The following is a 17,048-nucleotide window of genomic DNA, read 5'->3' on the forward strand; positions in this document are numbered from 1 at the left end:
TGAATAATTTAATTGGGTCCAATTCAATCAAATGAGTCCTTAACAAGAAAGAACTTTCCATAGCTGAATCAGAGAGAAAATGGAAGAAAAAGGAGGAGAGATTTGAAACATGGGAGAGACTTGCTCACTCTTGTTGACTTTGAAAGTGGAGAAAGGGGGGCCCTGAGCCAAGGACTACAGCACCTGGGAATGGCCCTTGGCTGATGCCACCAAAAATATAGGACATTGGTCCTACAGGTTCAAGGAACTAAGTTCATATTTCTTGCCTCTTCCAGCATTTAGGGGTGCATTTCTTTGTTCTGGGCTCCTTGTATCGTTAAAGCCAGCAAGCAGCATAGCAGCTTCCAATCTCTCTGCTTCCATCATCACATCACCTTCTTCTGTGGGTAAAATCTCCCCCTATCTCCATCAGAGGATGACATGTGATTATAATTAGGACCCACCTAGATAGTCCAAGAGAACCTTCCTGTCTCAAGACCTTAATTTAATCACATCTGCAAAAATCTCTTTGCTGTATATACTTTACATGTTATATTCACAGGTTGTGGGTACTAGGACCTGCACAAGTTTGGGTGTCATCATTCTGCCTACCTCAAGATTTAAAGAGAAAAACAGTAATCTGGAGACTGTATGACCTTAGAGAGAACTAGAGAGAGATCAGAGATTCAGAGGGAGGAGGGTACCTGTCTAGGTTCTTAAGGATTTCTAGTTTCTGATTCTACTCCCTCAGCAAGTCTTGCTATCTCTTTCCTTCTGGGGTTCTATATGGCACACTTGATTATTATTATAATAAATGCCCATTTTACTTAAGCTAGCCAAATGAATCCTAGGGTACTTATTCTTCTGTAGATGATGGCCACATTGGCCAGTTGCCACAGAAGGTCGGTCAGTGTAGACTCATGTCAGTTACACCCTCTGAATGACTGGTTTTCTTTTTGAATTAATTGCTTCTCACAGTCTATTCTGACTGTATTTATGTCTGCCCTGATTGGCAGGTTGGCCAGACTATTAGGGCAGGCTGGGAATGCTCCGGCCTCAGGAAAAAATGGAAAACTTTCAGGTTAACTTCTGTTTTCTCTCTTAGGTTTCTTCTTGTTCCATACTTCACAATATAGTGAGGTGCTAAAGTAGATTGGAGTTCATATACTCTAAATTTCTGCTACTCACTAATGGGATAATTTGGGGCAAGATGCTTAGCCTCTATGAACCTCAGTTTTCTTTTCTATAAAGTGAAGATTATATCAGCTTCTCAAGGTTGTTAAGATGATTAACAAGATATATGTGTACATATTTAAGTATATTGTACAAACGCTGGGGTATGTTACTTCTCTTCCTTATTTTTGTTGTTATTATTATTATTATCTATAGTATTTAGCTATCAGGAAGCAAGCCAATCACTTTGCAATAGCTGAAAAGACCCAATAACAAATGTTTACTTTCAATTACATGTAGTTATATTTATTAGACTATCTTGGTTAAGCTTACAATAGCAAAAAGCAAAAGCAAAAGCACAAACTACAGTCACCACTTTACAGATGAAAAACTAAGGTTCAGATAGGCAAAGGGTAACCTGGTAAAATTTGTAAATCCAGGTTTCAAACTCAGGTTTTCTGACTTTAGTTCTGTGTGAGATGGCCCAATAATAACGTTCAGGACACGTTATTTTCTCTGTGGCTGAGTTGCCTGCTCTGGAGCTTGACTACAATACTTTGCATTGGATGTGGCATACAGCCTTTTCATAGCTTCCCAGATGTATTTGGTTTCATGGCCTTCAGGCATGCTCCTCTGCACATTGAGTCCCAGAGCTGAAAACTGACATTCTTAGCAGGGAAACTCTCAAGTTCTGTGCATTCGAGTTTCAAGTTCTCCTATACAATAACGACATAATTTGAGTGACTGATTCTCGCAAAACTTCCTTTACCATTTCATTCCTTAAGCTGTAGATGAAGGGGTTCAGCAGAGGGGTCACCATTGTGGTGAGAACAGCTGTCACTTTGTCAAAATCCAGCAAGTAGCCCTGGCTGGGCCGCACATACATGAAGATGTTGCTCCCGTAGGCAATGGAGGCGACAGTGACGTGGGAGGCGCAGGTGGAGAAGGCCTTGTGACGTCCCTGGGCTGAGGGGAGGCGCAGGATGGTAGAAATGATGCAGGGGTAGGAAACGGTGGTGAACATCAGGGAGGTCAGGAGGACGAGGGAAGATAATAGGAGGTTTATCATCTCAATGAAATGAGTATCAATACAGGCCACCTGTAGCAGAGGGGCAATGTCACAGAAGAAGTGACTGATTTCTTTGTAACAGAAAGGCAGTCTGGACACCACAATAGTTGGGCAGAGCACTGAAAGGAAGGCCCCCACCCAGCAGCCCAGCACCAGGAGGAGACAGACCCTGCCGTTCATGATGCTGGGGTAGCGCAGGGGGTTACAGATGGCCCCATAGCGGTCAAAGGACATCACTGCCAGGAGGATGAACTCCACTGTCCCCAGGAAAAAAAAGAAGTATGTTTGGGTGATGCAGCCAGCGAAAGATATGGTTTTCCTGTCCTGTAGGACACAGGTTAAGAGCTTTGGGGTTACTGACGTAGTGTATAAAATGTCCAAAAATGACAAATTACTGAGGAAGAAGTACATTGGGGTGTGGAGGCAATTATCAGCCCCTGTTAGGGAAATGATGACAATATTTCCTATTAGAGTGAGCATGTAAGTAAACAAGAGAACCACGAAGAGGGGGATCTGAAGATTCGGGCGCACAGGGAAGGCAGTCAGCGTAAATTCAGTCACTGTGGTCTGATTTCGCGCCTCCATTGCATGCAATGTCCAGAGCGCAATGTGTTTCTGAAAAAATAATAAGACATACAGATGAAAATCAGCTTCAATATGTTTTTAACTCACAATATCAAGGATAAGATGATGTGAAAAAACAAACAAACCCTTGCGTTACGAGTTACGAGTAATTTGGTTTCATCTTGTCTGTGACCTTAATAATAAATTCTAATAATAAATAATAATGAATTTTGGTTTCATCCTGCCTGTGACCTTGGCTAAACTACGGGACTTCCTCTGACTTCAACATTCTCATATTTAAGGTTTTGGGTAGAATGAAATGATCTCCACGGTCTCATCAACCTCTAGTCTTCACGATTTTCTTTTCTTTACCCACTGCTCCTTCCCTTCCGTCTTTCACTTGTTCTGACCTATTTTCCCAGCTAAGTTATGTACCTGAGAAGAGAGACATACTTACCTGAGAATCCTGCCAATTTGGAAAATGGAGGAAGTAAATGTTAATAGAAGTTGAGTCACTTTTCTCAAAGTTATTTCAACGTTTCCGGTAGCATCTAAATCAAAGAGCAGAAACTGAAAATGAGCCTAGACCGTCAAACAGAAGGGAACATATCTGTCTTCACTCACTTTGTTACCAAGACTGTGTTGGACATCAGTGTCATATCCAGTTGGACTCAAGTTATTCTGATGTAATGATGATTGATCTCTTTATAAGACTACATGGTTTTCCTGTTTTTATTTCTTATAATGATTTAAGTTTTTTGCTCTACATACTGTTATAGAACAAGTAGGTTGATTATATACTGTTTGTAATTTGCATAACTTATTCTATGTATTTGAAAAAAGTATTTTGGGAAAATGATCAGTATGTTTCTTGTTCCTTGTAATGCTGTGTCTATGACAGCATCCAGAGGAATAACCAACCTTTCCACTCCCCGTCCTCAGCTGATTCTTATGTATTCTCTCGATAGATTCCTTTTATGGTATGCTCTTTTAAGCCATTTTAAGGTCAGCTTATTAATAGTAGTGCAAGAAAAGTGGAAGCAGGTAGATGGTGCTTGAAACTCTCAGCTTAATCTTTGAATCCTACTCAACTTTGCAGACATACACTGCATGTCTATTTAATTCAGTTGAAGTACTGTCTTTGGTGGATTAAACAAAATCCTTTAGTTTTAAGTTAAAATGACCAATTTATGGATGATGAGCTAGTGTCTTTCTGGGCTTGGAACCTACCCAGTTCCTCTTTAAAGGGGATCATTTCTCTCAGACTCTGTCTGGGAAGAGGACTTCTTAGTTACTTTGCATGAGGGACTTTTTTTTTTTTTTCCCTGAACAGATTTTCATGTGAAAGGGTGGCTGTGACTTTTTGGGGTCCCTGTGTTGCCTCATTATTTCTATTTAGTGTTCATTTATCCCACAAGTCAAGTTAATCTTATTTTTTAATAAGAAAGTTTTTATCTTTACCTTCTCTGTTCTAGATAAGGCAATACTAGTTTCTTAAAATTATTTGTCATTTCTAGGTATAGCAAACTTTTGTACAAATGCATAGTGGTACTCACCCGTCTAAGAGTAATTTTCAAATGTAACTGGAGCTGAGTAATTTGACTTGCTGTTAAATTTGTAGTAGAACTCTTTTTACTTTCTTAACCCCTTGGCCTCGGTTTTAACATTTATGAAAGAAAAGTATCAATCATTCATATATTCCGTTCCAGCCTACATATTTGTTTTGTTTTCAATGAAGGCAGACACCCTATCTATTTACTAAATAAAGAAATCAGAATTTAGGGAGCTCCTCTGTTAAGCATGCGGTTGCAGCTGCCCCAAGATTAAGCCATGGGAAACTGTAGTCTGCATTTTCGTATATCAAATACAAACATTTCGCATGTCCTTATCTTTCTGGTGTGTGTGCTAGCTTTTCTCCAGTTGTTGGTGTGGGATCTGTGTAGTGCTGGAGAACTGTGCTGCAATATTAATGCTGGGGACAGGGAAGGGACGCAAAAACCAAGATGAATAATACATCAGGTCTTTCACAGTTCAGAGGATCGCAAGCAGAGGATGTCTACGATGGAAGACAACAATTTACAATAACAAGATGCATGATTCTATTTCTTGTGGTAATCTTCCAAATTACTATGAAGCAGTTTATTTAATCTTTTAAGTTATCAAAGTACTTCAAAGGGTCTCATCTATTAAAACAGGATCTTGGTATCAGTAGGAAAGCTTTCCACTGCTCCACTGCACCCAGATAATGAACTTCCAAACTGATTACTATTGCACAAGAAGGTATTACCATATCTGGGTGGACAAGTATTAATGTTTTTGGGGTCTAATATAAAAACAGTACATCATACTGTCTTGACAAGTAGAAACACTTTCCTGTTTCCTTTCATTTATTGCGTCTCACCTTTATCACTGTCAACCCTGGACAATGTGGATTCTCATGCCACTCCCTATCATCTCTTCCATTATTCCTTCTATTTATCTAGTTAATTGTTGTACATTTATATTAATGTCCTCCATTCTCTCCTGCCTATCTAGTCTTTGATGGCCTTTGGAGGAGCTTGATTCCCTCTAGTTTTGTAAAAGTTAGACAATGTGGGATCTTTAGAAGCATTATGCCATTTTTTAACAACAAAAATCTGGGATGTTGGAATGCAAATAGAGTTGCCGTTTGCTAAGGCTGTCATGGGGTCCTGTAACTATGGAGAAAATGGCATTGAGAGCCTTTTTCTTGCTGTATTTGGATCACATGTACTTCTTTGAGAACAAAAGACATGACGTTGCTTAACTTCATGAAAATGGAAAAAAACCTGGCTTTGTTTTAGTTTTTCTAGATGCCCTCAGCTCCCTCAGGAGCCCATCATGTGTAGAAGGAATGTTCTGGACAACGATAATTTTATATAGAGCAATTTAACTGTAATCCTGCCAAGTTAAGGCTTTCATTTTTTTGAAGTATTTTTCTTCAATATCATTTCTGTAAATCTTTAAAAATTTTTATAAAATGGCACATTTGCACTTTTCAAGACTTCAGATATAGTCAGAATAATATTAAGTATTGGAAAAAGTATAGCAGGTTTTGAAATTAGAGAACCCATGTTTTATTTCTTGTTTGTCTACTTATAGCTTTGTACTCTTTAATAAGATTCTTAATCTTCATCATTTCTAAAAGGGGGAGAGTCCTAACGCCTGAACCAAGGTCCTAAGACAGGGTATACTGTAGTAATGTATACCTCCTTGATGTTCAATAAATGTTTAAGAGTATAGGGTTGGGGAAAGGTGAAAGAAAAGAACTAAGATGTGGTGAGGGAGGGGTTTAGTGATAATTTGAGGTCTGTGCTGCTATAAGTAAAATGTGGAAAAGTTTGATTGTAACTGAATTACATTAAAAACATTTATTTACATATTTTAAATCTACAATATTTGGCTGACATTACTAAAAATTTTTTTTGCAGAGCAGAAATTTCACTTTAGTTTGTAAAATATACATGTAAACAAATTTAATTAAATGTTTAATATATAAATATGAGTAATTACATAATAATTACATTATAAAGTATACTTAATAAAGTATATTATTACATAATAAAGTATACTTACATCATAGTGATTGTAGAATAGTTGGCATTCTTTTCATTCAAATATGTTAACAAACTTGAACTTTGGGTATTTTTTACTACTTCCTTCCATCCATTATTTCTAAAATTCTTTTATTGCTTCAGTTTTTTTTTTTTTTAACACACATTTTCTGATTTATTATGAAAGAGATAATGCAGGAACACCAAATGGAACAGATGCGCAGAACAAGACATGGGAGCATGTCTCCACGCATGTCTCCAGCATGCCACCTCCCAAAACCTTTATGTATTCACCAATCTGTAAATTCTTCGAATCCTGTTGTTTAGAAGTATTTTTTTTGTATTTTATTGATTATATTGTTACAATAGTTCCAATTTTCTCCCCCTTACTCACCCCCACCCAGCACCTCCCTCCCCCAGCAATCCCCGCTAAGTCCACACCCCTGGTTCGTAAAAAATAACTATCCCTTCCTCTCAGATATTAAGACCCTTTGTAATCTTGTAAAGGACAACGGGCGAAGGTCTCAAGCTCCTCTAGCTGCTTCAAGCTGGACATGGTCGTCGTCCTACCTACCCTTGGGTCCAGAAAACCCTAATAATAGTGGGGGTGTGGAAGGGAGGGTGGCCTTCCCACATGGGGAAGGATCATGCAGACTCCAGGTCAGTTGGCTGTCCCCGGACAACGGCGTGCTTGCTTTAACAGGCTGGCATCCTTGTTGTGTTCTGGGGGCAACAGATTTGGCGAAAAGGGTTAAAAGACATCATTCAATCCATAACTACTAGATGACAAAAGGCAGGGATTAATTTTTCAATGTTCCATATTAGGAAAAAAAAAGGGGGGGGCTTCTTTGTAAGAAGGTGTGCTAGGCACATCTCACCTGTCCAAAACCCCTTTTCCCACCATACTTAGTTTGGGCTGAGGAAAATAATTTAGGTTTTCCCCCTCTCAGACCTCTGGGCCCTTTCTGTCCAAGCCATTAGGATAGAAAAGAGAAACCAGTTTTAAAGTGAAGCCCACAGACCACCCCGTTCTTCACCAACCCAGCCATTTAGTTCAGCCAAACCGTTGCGTCTCAGGAGGCAGCGCTGCAGAGAGGATTAAGTGAGGCTTATGCGTACAGACAATCACTCAGGTAATGCGGTCATAGGCTTATGCCCTTTGAAAACAGAAAACACATGTTAATTTATGTAACATAACCCACAAACAAGTCTCTAAATCTGTAAGATTGTCTTATTGGGGAGACATCCAGTTGCAAGGCACTTGACATTCTACTTGCCTGCAACTTGAATATCTTTGATGATATCACAGACATGGTTTAATTTTCAAGTGAAACCATTTTTTAAATGAGAAGAAACTTTCAAGACTGTTAGTTGCCCTACTTTTTAGTCTACTACTGATCACTGTGATTTTCCTTGCATAATGATTTTTCTCCCTAAGATTGCCCTCCTTGTCTTGAAAGGGACTACATTAAGTCCATTTTTAATTTATCCTGTTCGTTTGCATAAACATAACAAGAGCAGCAAATGATCACTTATGATCTTTAGTTCTGCTTTGCTGGAACTTACCCAAGGAACACTTAGGGTGACCCTCAGTCTGCTCTTCATGGTACAGAAGTTGAGCCACATACCTGGCATTCATCCTTGCCTGTACACACCTGCCCTTTCCAAGTCCTTCTGGTTTTTCATTGTGCCTTATGGTCCCTTCTAGCCATCTTTCAGGAAAACAACCTTCATTCCTTCCCTGGAAAGATTGCTGTGGACCGCACAACCAACTATGGTACCAGGCCTTTTATCTCGCGGGCTTTTATTACCTTTGAAAGTCATTCCCAGTTCCTCAGGGCTTTTTGGTAACAACCTGAGCCCAAGTATGTCTCCTTTAGGCTTGACATTCCAGTCAAAGACTTGGTCAACAAGACCTCTATTAACAACTGGTCTTATTAGTTCTATGCAAAGAAACTTATGTCATTACTTACTTGTTTAGAACAGTTTTAAATTCTATATAAATCTCTTTCAATTTTAGTCTGAGATTCCTCCCCATATGATATTTAACTCTGTTTTCAAAACCACACCTAGTAGTTATCCAGTTGCTGCTTAGGTACTCCGTCTTTGTTCCTTTGAATAAAAAAACTGTCTTTTCATAACCTCTGTTTACCTTTCCCAATTCTTTTCCTAATTCCCACAGTAAAAATCTGTCTCAGCTTACACTAAGAATATTCGTGTGTTATATTCCCATTTAGTCTTTTATTTTACATATTCAATGTATCTCAGTTTCAGTATATTCCTCTGAGTTTCAAGTCATACATATTCAGGATCGCATTTTTCCCAATGGAGCAGAATGACGGGGCTTGTTGACCAATTTGGAAGTCAGGCACAGCTGAATGAAGGGCAGCTCCTCCAACTTGTACTTTAGATCTCTGGTGACCATGACTGAAAGCATCCCACCTCTTAGATTTTTTCAGTTGTAGTGATGTAATTTCTGTCTATTCAGTGAATTTCCATTTCTTCTGTAGCTCCATTTTGAAACCTGGAATTATTCAAAATGATAGAATGCCAGATTAGAGGAGAATTAAAAGGGCATATGAGCCAACCCGGTCCTAAAATATTCTGCAATGTCTCTACCAAGTTTCTGTGCAGTGAAGTTACGCTCACTATTTCTCGAGGTATCTCATTCTACTTTAATGGCCCTGGTCATTAGAAAGATTTGTATTTATAGTCATTGAAATCTCTCTCTAAACTTTCGTCATCTTGTTTAGTCACTCCTGTTCATTCGTCAGGCATATTACAACCTAACTTTAGATGTGTCCACTTTATTTACTTTCTCCAGAAAGTAATATTACCTTGCTGGTATTAAAGTGATCACAAATGGATGAACTTCGATATTTGACAATTTTTTTGTCCACCTGTAGAGATTTGGTTTAGAATTGCTCTTGGGACTATGGCGTAAAAAGGTTAATTATTATTATTGCAACCACAGAAAGTTAGAATTGAAGTAACTAATCAGTGACAAAGTTAAGGTCTCTTGGGAGACTCTCTTGGGTGTGTATTTTATTTATTTAAAGAAAACGTTAGAGAACTGCTTAGATGTCTCAGGGAACTATAAACTTGGAAAAAACTTTTTTCTGAAATGTTTCTAATGTGTCGAAGTATGCTTTAATCTGCTTTTTTAAAATGAGAGTATTTATACAGATGTATATTTTTGTTAAATATTTTAAAGTCTGTTTTATTGAGATATGATTTACACACAAAAGACAGCTTTAAGTGTATAATTTGTTGAGTTTTGCCGAAGGTATACAATCATATAACCACCACCACCACTATAGGAATGGTTTAAAATATTTCCATTGCCTTGAAGAGTTTTCTTGTACCATTTTACACTAAATGCCTTCTTCTCCCAACATCAACCCACGACAAGCACCGAGGTGTTTTTTGAAAGCATAATTTTGAAATATTTACAATTTCATAAATTCCCTCCTACAGTGTGTAGTCTTATGTTTTGTTCCTTTCACTTAATCTGGTACTTTGAAATTAATCCAAGTGTTTCAGGTATTAGCAGCCTCTTCCTTTGTATTAGTAAGGATTCTCTATTGTATAAATTATGTACATATATTATAGTTTATTTATCAGGTAATGAGCACTTGAATTACTGTAATTCTGATTTATTTTGTAATAATCTTAGTCTAACTCCTAGTAATGTAATCACTATTTGTCTCAACACCAGTAAATATGATTAATTTCATTGATTTTTTAACAAAACCTACAATAATACTGATAACCAAAGTTTTATAATAATAATAACAATAATAAATTATTAGGAAATTGAATACATACCTTTCCCTAGCCTTTCAATGAAAGCTATTAATGAGAGAAATAACCAAATAAAGATAATAAGCAATTTACTATCACATTGGATCAATGTATTGGTTTCACAAAGTTCCCATTTTAGCAGTGAAAAGAGTTAAAAGAGATGTCAAGCTTGTACATTTTTACAAGCATATTTACATTACTAAAATGTTTTTGTTTATCAATACCTACATTTCTTGGAATGGCCAAATGAGTGGTCTTATTCTTTGCTTTTTCTGGTCTATAAATGTTTTAAAAATATGCAGAAAGAAATGGTAAGTAGTGATTTGTTATTAGGAAATTCTGGAAGTTCTGCCTGGGAGTCTCTAACCTCTCTGTTTATTGTTCCTCCTTTATCCTGGGCATCATGTCTTCTACCGTCATAAAAACTTTATATGAGCATCACCCATGAGGTTTCACCAAGCTGTCAGTGACCTGACCCCGTGTAACTACTGCAATAATATACATAAAGTATTAAATATTAGCAAATTAAATCCAGCTATATATAGAAATAATTATGTATATAGACTAGGAAGGGAAGGCTAGCATAAACTCAAGTGGTAGACCAGCAGATGTCCACATCCTAATGTCTGGAACCCACGAATATATTACTGTATGTGGCAAAGGGCCTTTGCAGATGTGACTGTAAGCCTCCCGAGATGGTAAGGCAACCCTGGATTATCCAGATAGGCCTAGTGTAGTCACAAAGCTTTCTGTGAGAGTTTTTTCTTTTTTTTTAAATTTGATTCTTTATAAGGGAAGTTCAATTTGTTAGGACTTTTTGAATTCGTGTTTGCAAACATTTAACACTGGGGAGTGAGGAAGTGAGGAGGGGAAACTGAGAGGCAGGAAGTTCAGTCACAGGAAATGTGACCATGGAAGCAGAGGTGAGGCGTAAAGAGGACCCACACACCAAAGAACGCGCGCAGCCTCCAGAAACTAAGGGAGCAGGGAGACAGAGTATTTCCTCAGTTCTCCAGAAGGACTGCAGCCTTGCCAAACATTTTAGACTTTTGACCTCCGGAACTATAAAATAATAAATTTGTATTGTTTTAGGTCTTTGAAATTGTGATAATTTGTTACAGCAGCAAAAGATACTAAATACAGCCTGCAATGAAAACATAACAAAAATTGGGTAGCTTTTTTTTTCTGAAACATTTTCTATGTTTATCTGTCTCTTACAAATTTAGAGAACTCACATTTAAAAGTGCCTTCTGATGTGGTGGAGGACAAAAAAATTATCAATTAATTTTATGTCAATGGTTAGTAATTAGTTCAGCTTTCTCTTTCTAATCGATTTAATAACGTTATTTTAGGTAATAATCTATTTCATCCAGGTTTTGAATTTGCTTTTATAATAAAATTATTCATTATATTTTCTTATGACTTTAAAAATCTTACTCTTATCTATTGTTACTTGTCCCTTTCACTGATTTTTTTTTGATATTTTGCTCTTTCTAATATATTTTATTTAAAATACTGTCATTTGGTTTTGTTGATTCTCTCAGTCTTTCTGCTCTATTATTATTTCCTTTATCCTACAAAACTGTTTTCTTGCTCTGGATGCTTAACTTAATTTTATCTTTCTTTTCTTGTTAATAAATGTTTCTAAACTTATTTCTAAATAAAGCTTTAGCTGAAATCCACAAGTTATCATCTATTGTCTTTTATGGCATCTATTATGAATTTCTCTTTGACTCACATTTCTAAATGGATTTTAAAAAACTACCTGTTTAACTGGTGAATTCCAATCTAGTTGCTTTGTTCTAAGAAGGAAGTTAATTATTTTTTTTGCAATTTATTGATTTCTTTGTAATATGCTATGTGTTAATTTTTATAAATGTTCCACATGAATTTAAAGTGGGCATATTTTCTAGATTTCTAAATTGTTAAATAGTGACTTATATATGAATCTATTAGATTGCTCTTGTTAATTTTGATGTTCCAATTTTTTTTGCCTGCCTGATCTTCCCCAATGCGTGCAAAAACAAAGTATTTTAGTTTTCTCAGTAGAAAGTTAGTCCGAAGTACCTAGTATATCATCTATGAGAGTGGAAACCCTTCCTTGGTGTTTTAAACTAAAAGTAGAGCCCTTTACACTTGACTAGCAGCTTAATGTAGTAAGGTGGGTGCATTTTCAGGTTTTTCCTATCTTCTTCATTGGGATTGTAGTGTAGCCAACAACTGCTTTGAGTTGGGGAGCGATTCAGATGTACCCACGTATATATGCCACTCTATTCTACCACCAAAACGCACTCCGACATCCCCTTCCTTCTTCATTCCCACTCACTGCCATCCCTAGGTATGACCGCTGTTTGTCTTTTCCCAGTTCTCTCAGTTTCCACTCTCCTCTTCTTATCTCTATTTTCCATATCATAGCTAGGGTGTTCTTTTACAAATATAAATGATATTGTATTACTTTTTGACTTGAAACCCTTCAATGACTTCATATTTAGAAGAAAATCTGAAGTCCTTACCCAATTTTGTAAATCACTGCATGCTGACTTCTGTGTCCTTTTTTGTTACTTTCAACCCTCTTACTTATTACTTTTAGTCTCATTCTCCTAGTTTTCCTCTCTGAAAATGCCAGACTCAGTTCCTGCAAAGGACTTTGCTTTAGCTGTCGTCTCATTTTGGATGTCTCGGGTTGTTTTTACTCAATCTTCCCATGGCTGACCTGACTTCTTGTCATTAAATCTCAATGGTAAATGTTGTCATCTCAGAGAGGCAATCTCTGATCATCCACTTGGTGTTGCATTCACATCACTCTTTACATTTTATAACTTATTTATTTGTCACTCCCCTCACCATTGGAACATATGCCCAATGAGAACAATGACTCTCTCTTGTGTTTATTGCTGAACCCCCAGTGCCCGGGAGAGTGCCTGGCACACTTAAGTGCTAAATAAGTATTTATTGAGAGGATGATTGAATGGATGCTTATTAAGTTAGCTGATTGATATTTAGAACTAATGATATAGAAATAACTTAGGAGAAATATCTGCCTTCATGAAGTTCCTGGGTGGAAGGTGAGCAAAACAACTATGGACTGATAGACAGCAGGAGGCAATGCTGTGGAAACAGAGGAAGCAAAGCTTCACTCGCGCGCGCACACGCACGCGCGGGTGTGTGTGTGTGTGTTTAGTGCTAGATAAGGATGCCATCGTGAGACAATAATGACTCTTGAAGCTTAAGGAATATATTTTAAGGTAGCCTAGTGACAGCAGTGCTGGGAGGAAACAGTCATGTCAAAATCAACAGAATTTTTTAAGAAGAGAGACTTTGAAGGGCATGGAGCACCCTGGGAACTTCAAGTTATTTCGTGAGGCACTTGGGAGGTAGAGCAGTTGGTGAGGCTGACATAGGTGAAGGACAGATAGGATACTCTTATGACATATTGCGAGGGGTCATTAGGCAACACGGAGAGAATGCTATTTGATTATATTTGTATTTTAGAAAGTTACTATGGCTAATGTATGGAGGGTTATTTAGATGGAGATAAAGCTATAAAGAGGAAAACTGGCTCATAAGCTATTCCAAAAATCCTATGAGGCATAATACAGGTTTTAACTCCTGAAACATAATAAGGCCAGAGAAGAGAAAACAAACTTGAAAGATAGAAGCTGAGTAAAGAGCACAATCAGTCATGTTGGGTACTGAGGTAGGAGTCTATAATTTGCTTTAGTTTTGAAATGAAAGACCAGATAGTTTTTGGTGGCTTATAAAATTACTTGGAAATTCTTGGTTAAAAACCAATGTATCACATAGCTTCAGATTCTCTCAATATGCTTCAGAATCACACATAAGACATTCTTTCAGAAGTTTACAGAATTGTTACTTGAGGTGAGTCCTGGAGCATCCTTTGTTGATGGATTAGTTTATGAGTTTTATATTAATTCCAATTCTACCCTCAAGCTATGATTTTATTTATATTAGACAGGGGCTCTAGAGTTTCAGATTAATTATTCTGTCCTTTGGTTACTATGAACACTCAGAACTTCATCACTAACTTAGTGTAGGTGGAGACAGTCTGAAAACAAAGTATTTCTATCAGTTCACTTTGGCTCAATGCATTTCCCTCAGGATTAATATTCAAAGTTTAACTTAAGGAAAAAACAATTCCTTAAGGCATTGAACTCTAATGATAAAGCAAAAAAAAAAAAAAAAAGGTTTTTAAAAAGGAAGAAACTTTAGATATTTCTACTTCTAAAGTGGACATTAAAGTTAAGAGCCTGAACTACAGGAGTTTAAAACAAATGAAGTTAAATGATTTTCTATTTTATATGCTGAAAATGGGATTTACTTTTTAGATTCTTGTGAATCAATATAGAAATAAATTTAACCTGCACAAAACTTCAAATTCCGCTTTTTAAAAAATTAAAATTTATGTATTTGGGCACAGAAAATGTATGAAATATAGAAAAGTAGGAGAATGGAAGATGGCGGAGGAGTGAGGGGAGGCTGCACTCTCAGGCTCCTGAGACCCGTCTGTAGTTTGGACTAATTGCAGACAGAACATCTCAGTGAGTAGCTGGACACTGGCAGGAGTCGAGCCTTGGCACTGCTGGATTAGAGAAAATCCATCTGGGAACAACCTGTTTAGTGAGGATAGCGGAGGAAAAGGGGACGAACCGGGATTCCTGACTGGGGCAGCTGCCCAAGCTGCGGCTGAAAGGACACAAAGGCTTTTTGGCGACCACAGGCTTCCCCAGAGGGAAGTCAGGAGGAAAGCGGATCTCTGCCCACTGGCAGAGACGGGACTTGACCAGGCAGCATAGGCACTGAAAGACGGGAGACAGCGTGCTGCTGAGCAAGTGAAATCGTAATTTTTTTCTTCATATTTTTCTCTTGTGAACTGCGAAGAGGGGGGTAAAGTTTGGGGGTGAAAGTACATTCTTGAGGAGCACAGGTGCAGATGTGCGCGCGCTCACTCCCCAACCCTCCCCTTGGGTCGCGGGCATGCATGGGGAAGTGCCCTCATTCACTGGCCCAGGTGCGCAGGGCCGAGAGTCCAGGGGCCCCTCAGACATGCCCCAACAAACATAAGATCAGTGCCCAAATGGGCGCAGGGAGGGACCTCTGGATACACAGAAGACTGTGCAGTCGCCCCTGGCCAGCTCCAGTGGACGCCAGGCCCGAGTGCCAGGCTGGAGCGCAAAGCATTCGCTCAGGCTCAGCTCGTGCCCACCCAGGCGGGTGCAGGAACGGTGGGCGGCTGTGGCCCCGGAACAGCAGGCAGCAGTGATTCACAGACACTCACTCTGAGCGCTGCGCGGAGGCTAGATCCCCGGCTGCCTTGGGCGAGCAGGGGCGCGCGAGTGCAAAAATACCTTGCCGGCCTCAATAGGCACCAATCGCTCACTTCCACTGTACATGAGTGTCTGGGGCCCGGCACTGGCAGGCGAGAGACCATCTCCTGGAGTACAGTGCGGCAGACCTGAGGATAACTCCCTGGCCACCTTGGGGAACTCCTAGAGTGCTGCGCGACAGGCCTGAAGCGGGCTCTCGGGCCACCTTACCCGCTCACAGGTGTGCCTACAAAGACACCTTGGCTAGCTCCAACAGACACCGAAGGAACGCGCCGTGCGGTGGCCCACAGCTGCAAGGAACAGGAACCTCTGATCCACCTCATTAGACCAGCTGTGGATACAGAAAAGCAAGACAACACACAAAGGCTGAACTGACATCTCCACAAAAGAATTCAAGATAAAGTGGATAGAGTGACTCTCAATCAACTAGCCAGAAGGAAGATCCTAACAAAAAACATCTGAAATATAACCAGACAGCATAAACAAACGATATAAAAGGTACCCCAAGAACATTAGGCTCAGGAGATCAAAGAGACTGCACCACTGAAACCCCCAGATCTCCCATAAAGAATCTCATACCACAAAGGTGGGAAGGCAAAGCAGACAAATCCGAATAACAAAAACAAACAAGAAGAATCCAACATGGTAAGATGCAGAAACAACCTCTCAATGAAAAGAAAAGAGGAATCCCCAGAAAGAGAGGTAGATGAAATAGACATAGCCCAAATGTCAGACATGGAATTCAAAACAATGGTGGTGAAGAAGCTCAATATGCTCGAAAACCTCAAAAACAACTATGACAACCTCCAAGGAAGTTACCAGCAGCTCCAATAAAATTACAGGGAACTTGCAGAGAACTACACCAGCATAAAAAAAGACATAGAAACTATCAACAAGAACCAGAAAGAAGTGAAGAATGCAATCTCTGAACTGAAAAACACAGTAGAATCAGTCAAAACCAGACTAAACGAAGCATAGGATCGGATTAGTGAGCTAGAGGATAATGTAGGAAAAAATTCTCAAACGATACAGCAAAATGAAAAGAGATTGAAAAAATATGAACAAGATGTAAGGGAATTACAGGATAGCATGGTAAGAAATAATATCAGGATTATCGAATAAGAGAGGGAGAAGAAAAGGAGCATGAAATTGAAAAACTGATAGGAGAAATAGTGACAGAAAATTTTCCAAACCTGATGAGAGAAAAAGTTATGCAAGTCCAGGAAGCACTGAGAGTTCCAATAAAGAGAAACCCCCCAAAACCCACTCCAAGGCACATCATAGTTAAAATGGCAACATTCCAAGACAAAGAGAGAATCCTAAAAGCAGCAATAGAAAAACAGCAAATAACTTACAGGGGAGCTCCAATAAGGCTATGGATCTATTTCTCAACAGAAACATTACAAGCCAGAAGGGAATGGTCAAAAATATTTCAAGCAATGAAAAACAAAGGCCTACAACCAAGAATACTCTACCCAGCAAGGCTCTCATTCAAAATAGAAGGTGAAATAAGGAGTTTCTCAGACAAAGGAAGACTAAAAG

At 38.6% G+C, this 17,048-nt stretch overlaps 1 protein-coding gene across 1 annotated transcript; it reads right to left on the reverse strand.

Moving 5' to 3' along the window:
* Positions 1-1,858: 1,858 nt before the first annotated feature.
* LOC149997314 (olfactory receptor 6M1-like) lies at positions 1,859-2,812 on the reverse strand. Its single transcript, XM_090292690.1, has one exon. The coding sequence runs from the start codon at positions 2,804-2,806 to the stop codon at positions 1,859-1,861; it is 948 nt and encodes a 315-aa protein (XP_090148816.1). The 5' UTR covers positions 2,807-2,812.
* Between the last annotated feature and the right edge of the window lie 14,236 nt (positions 2,813-17,048).

This window comes from Furipterus horrens, unplaced genomic scaffold, assembly GCF_987537825.1.
Source record: "Furipterus horrens unplaced genomic scaffold, mFurHor1.1.pri manual_scaffold_11, whole genome shotgun sequence".
NCBI lineage: Eukaryota > Metazoa > Chordata > Mammalia > Chiroptera > Furipteridae > Furipterus > Furipterus horrens.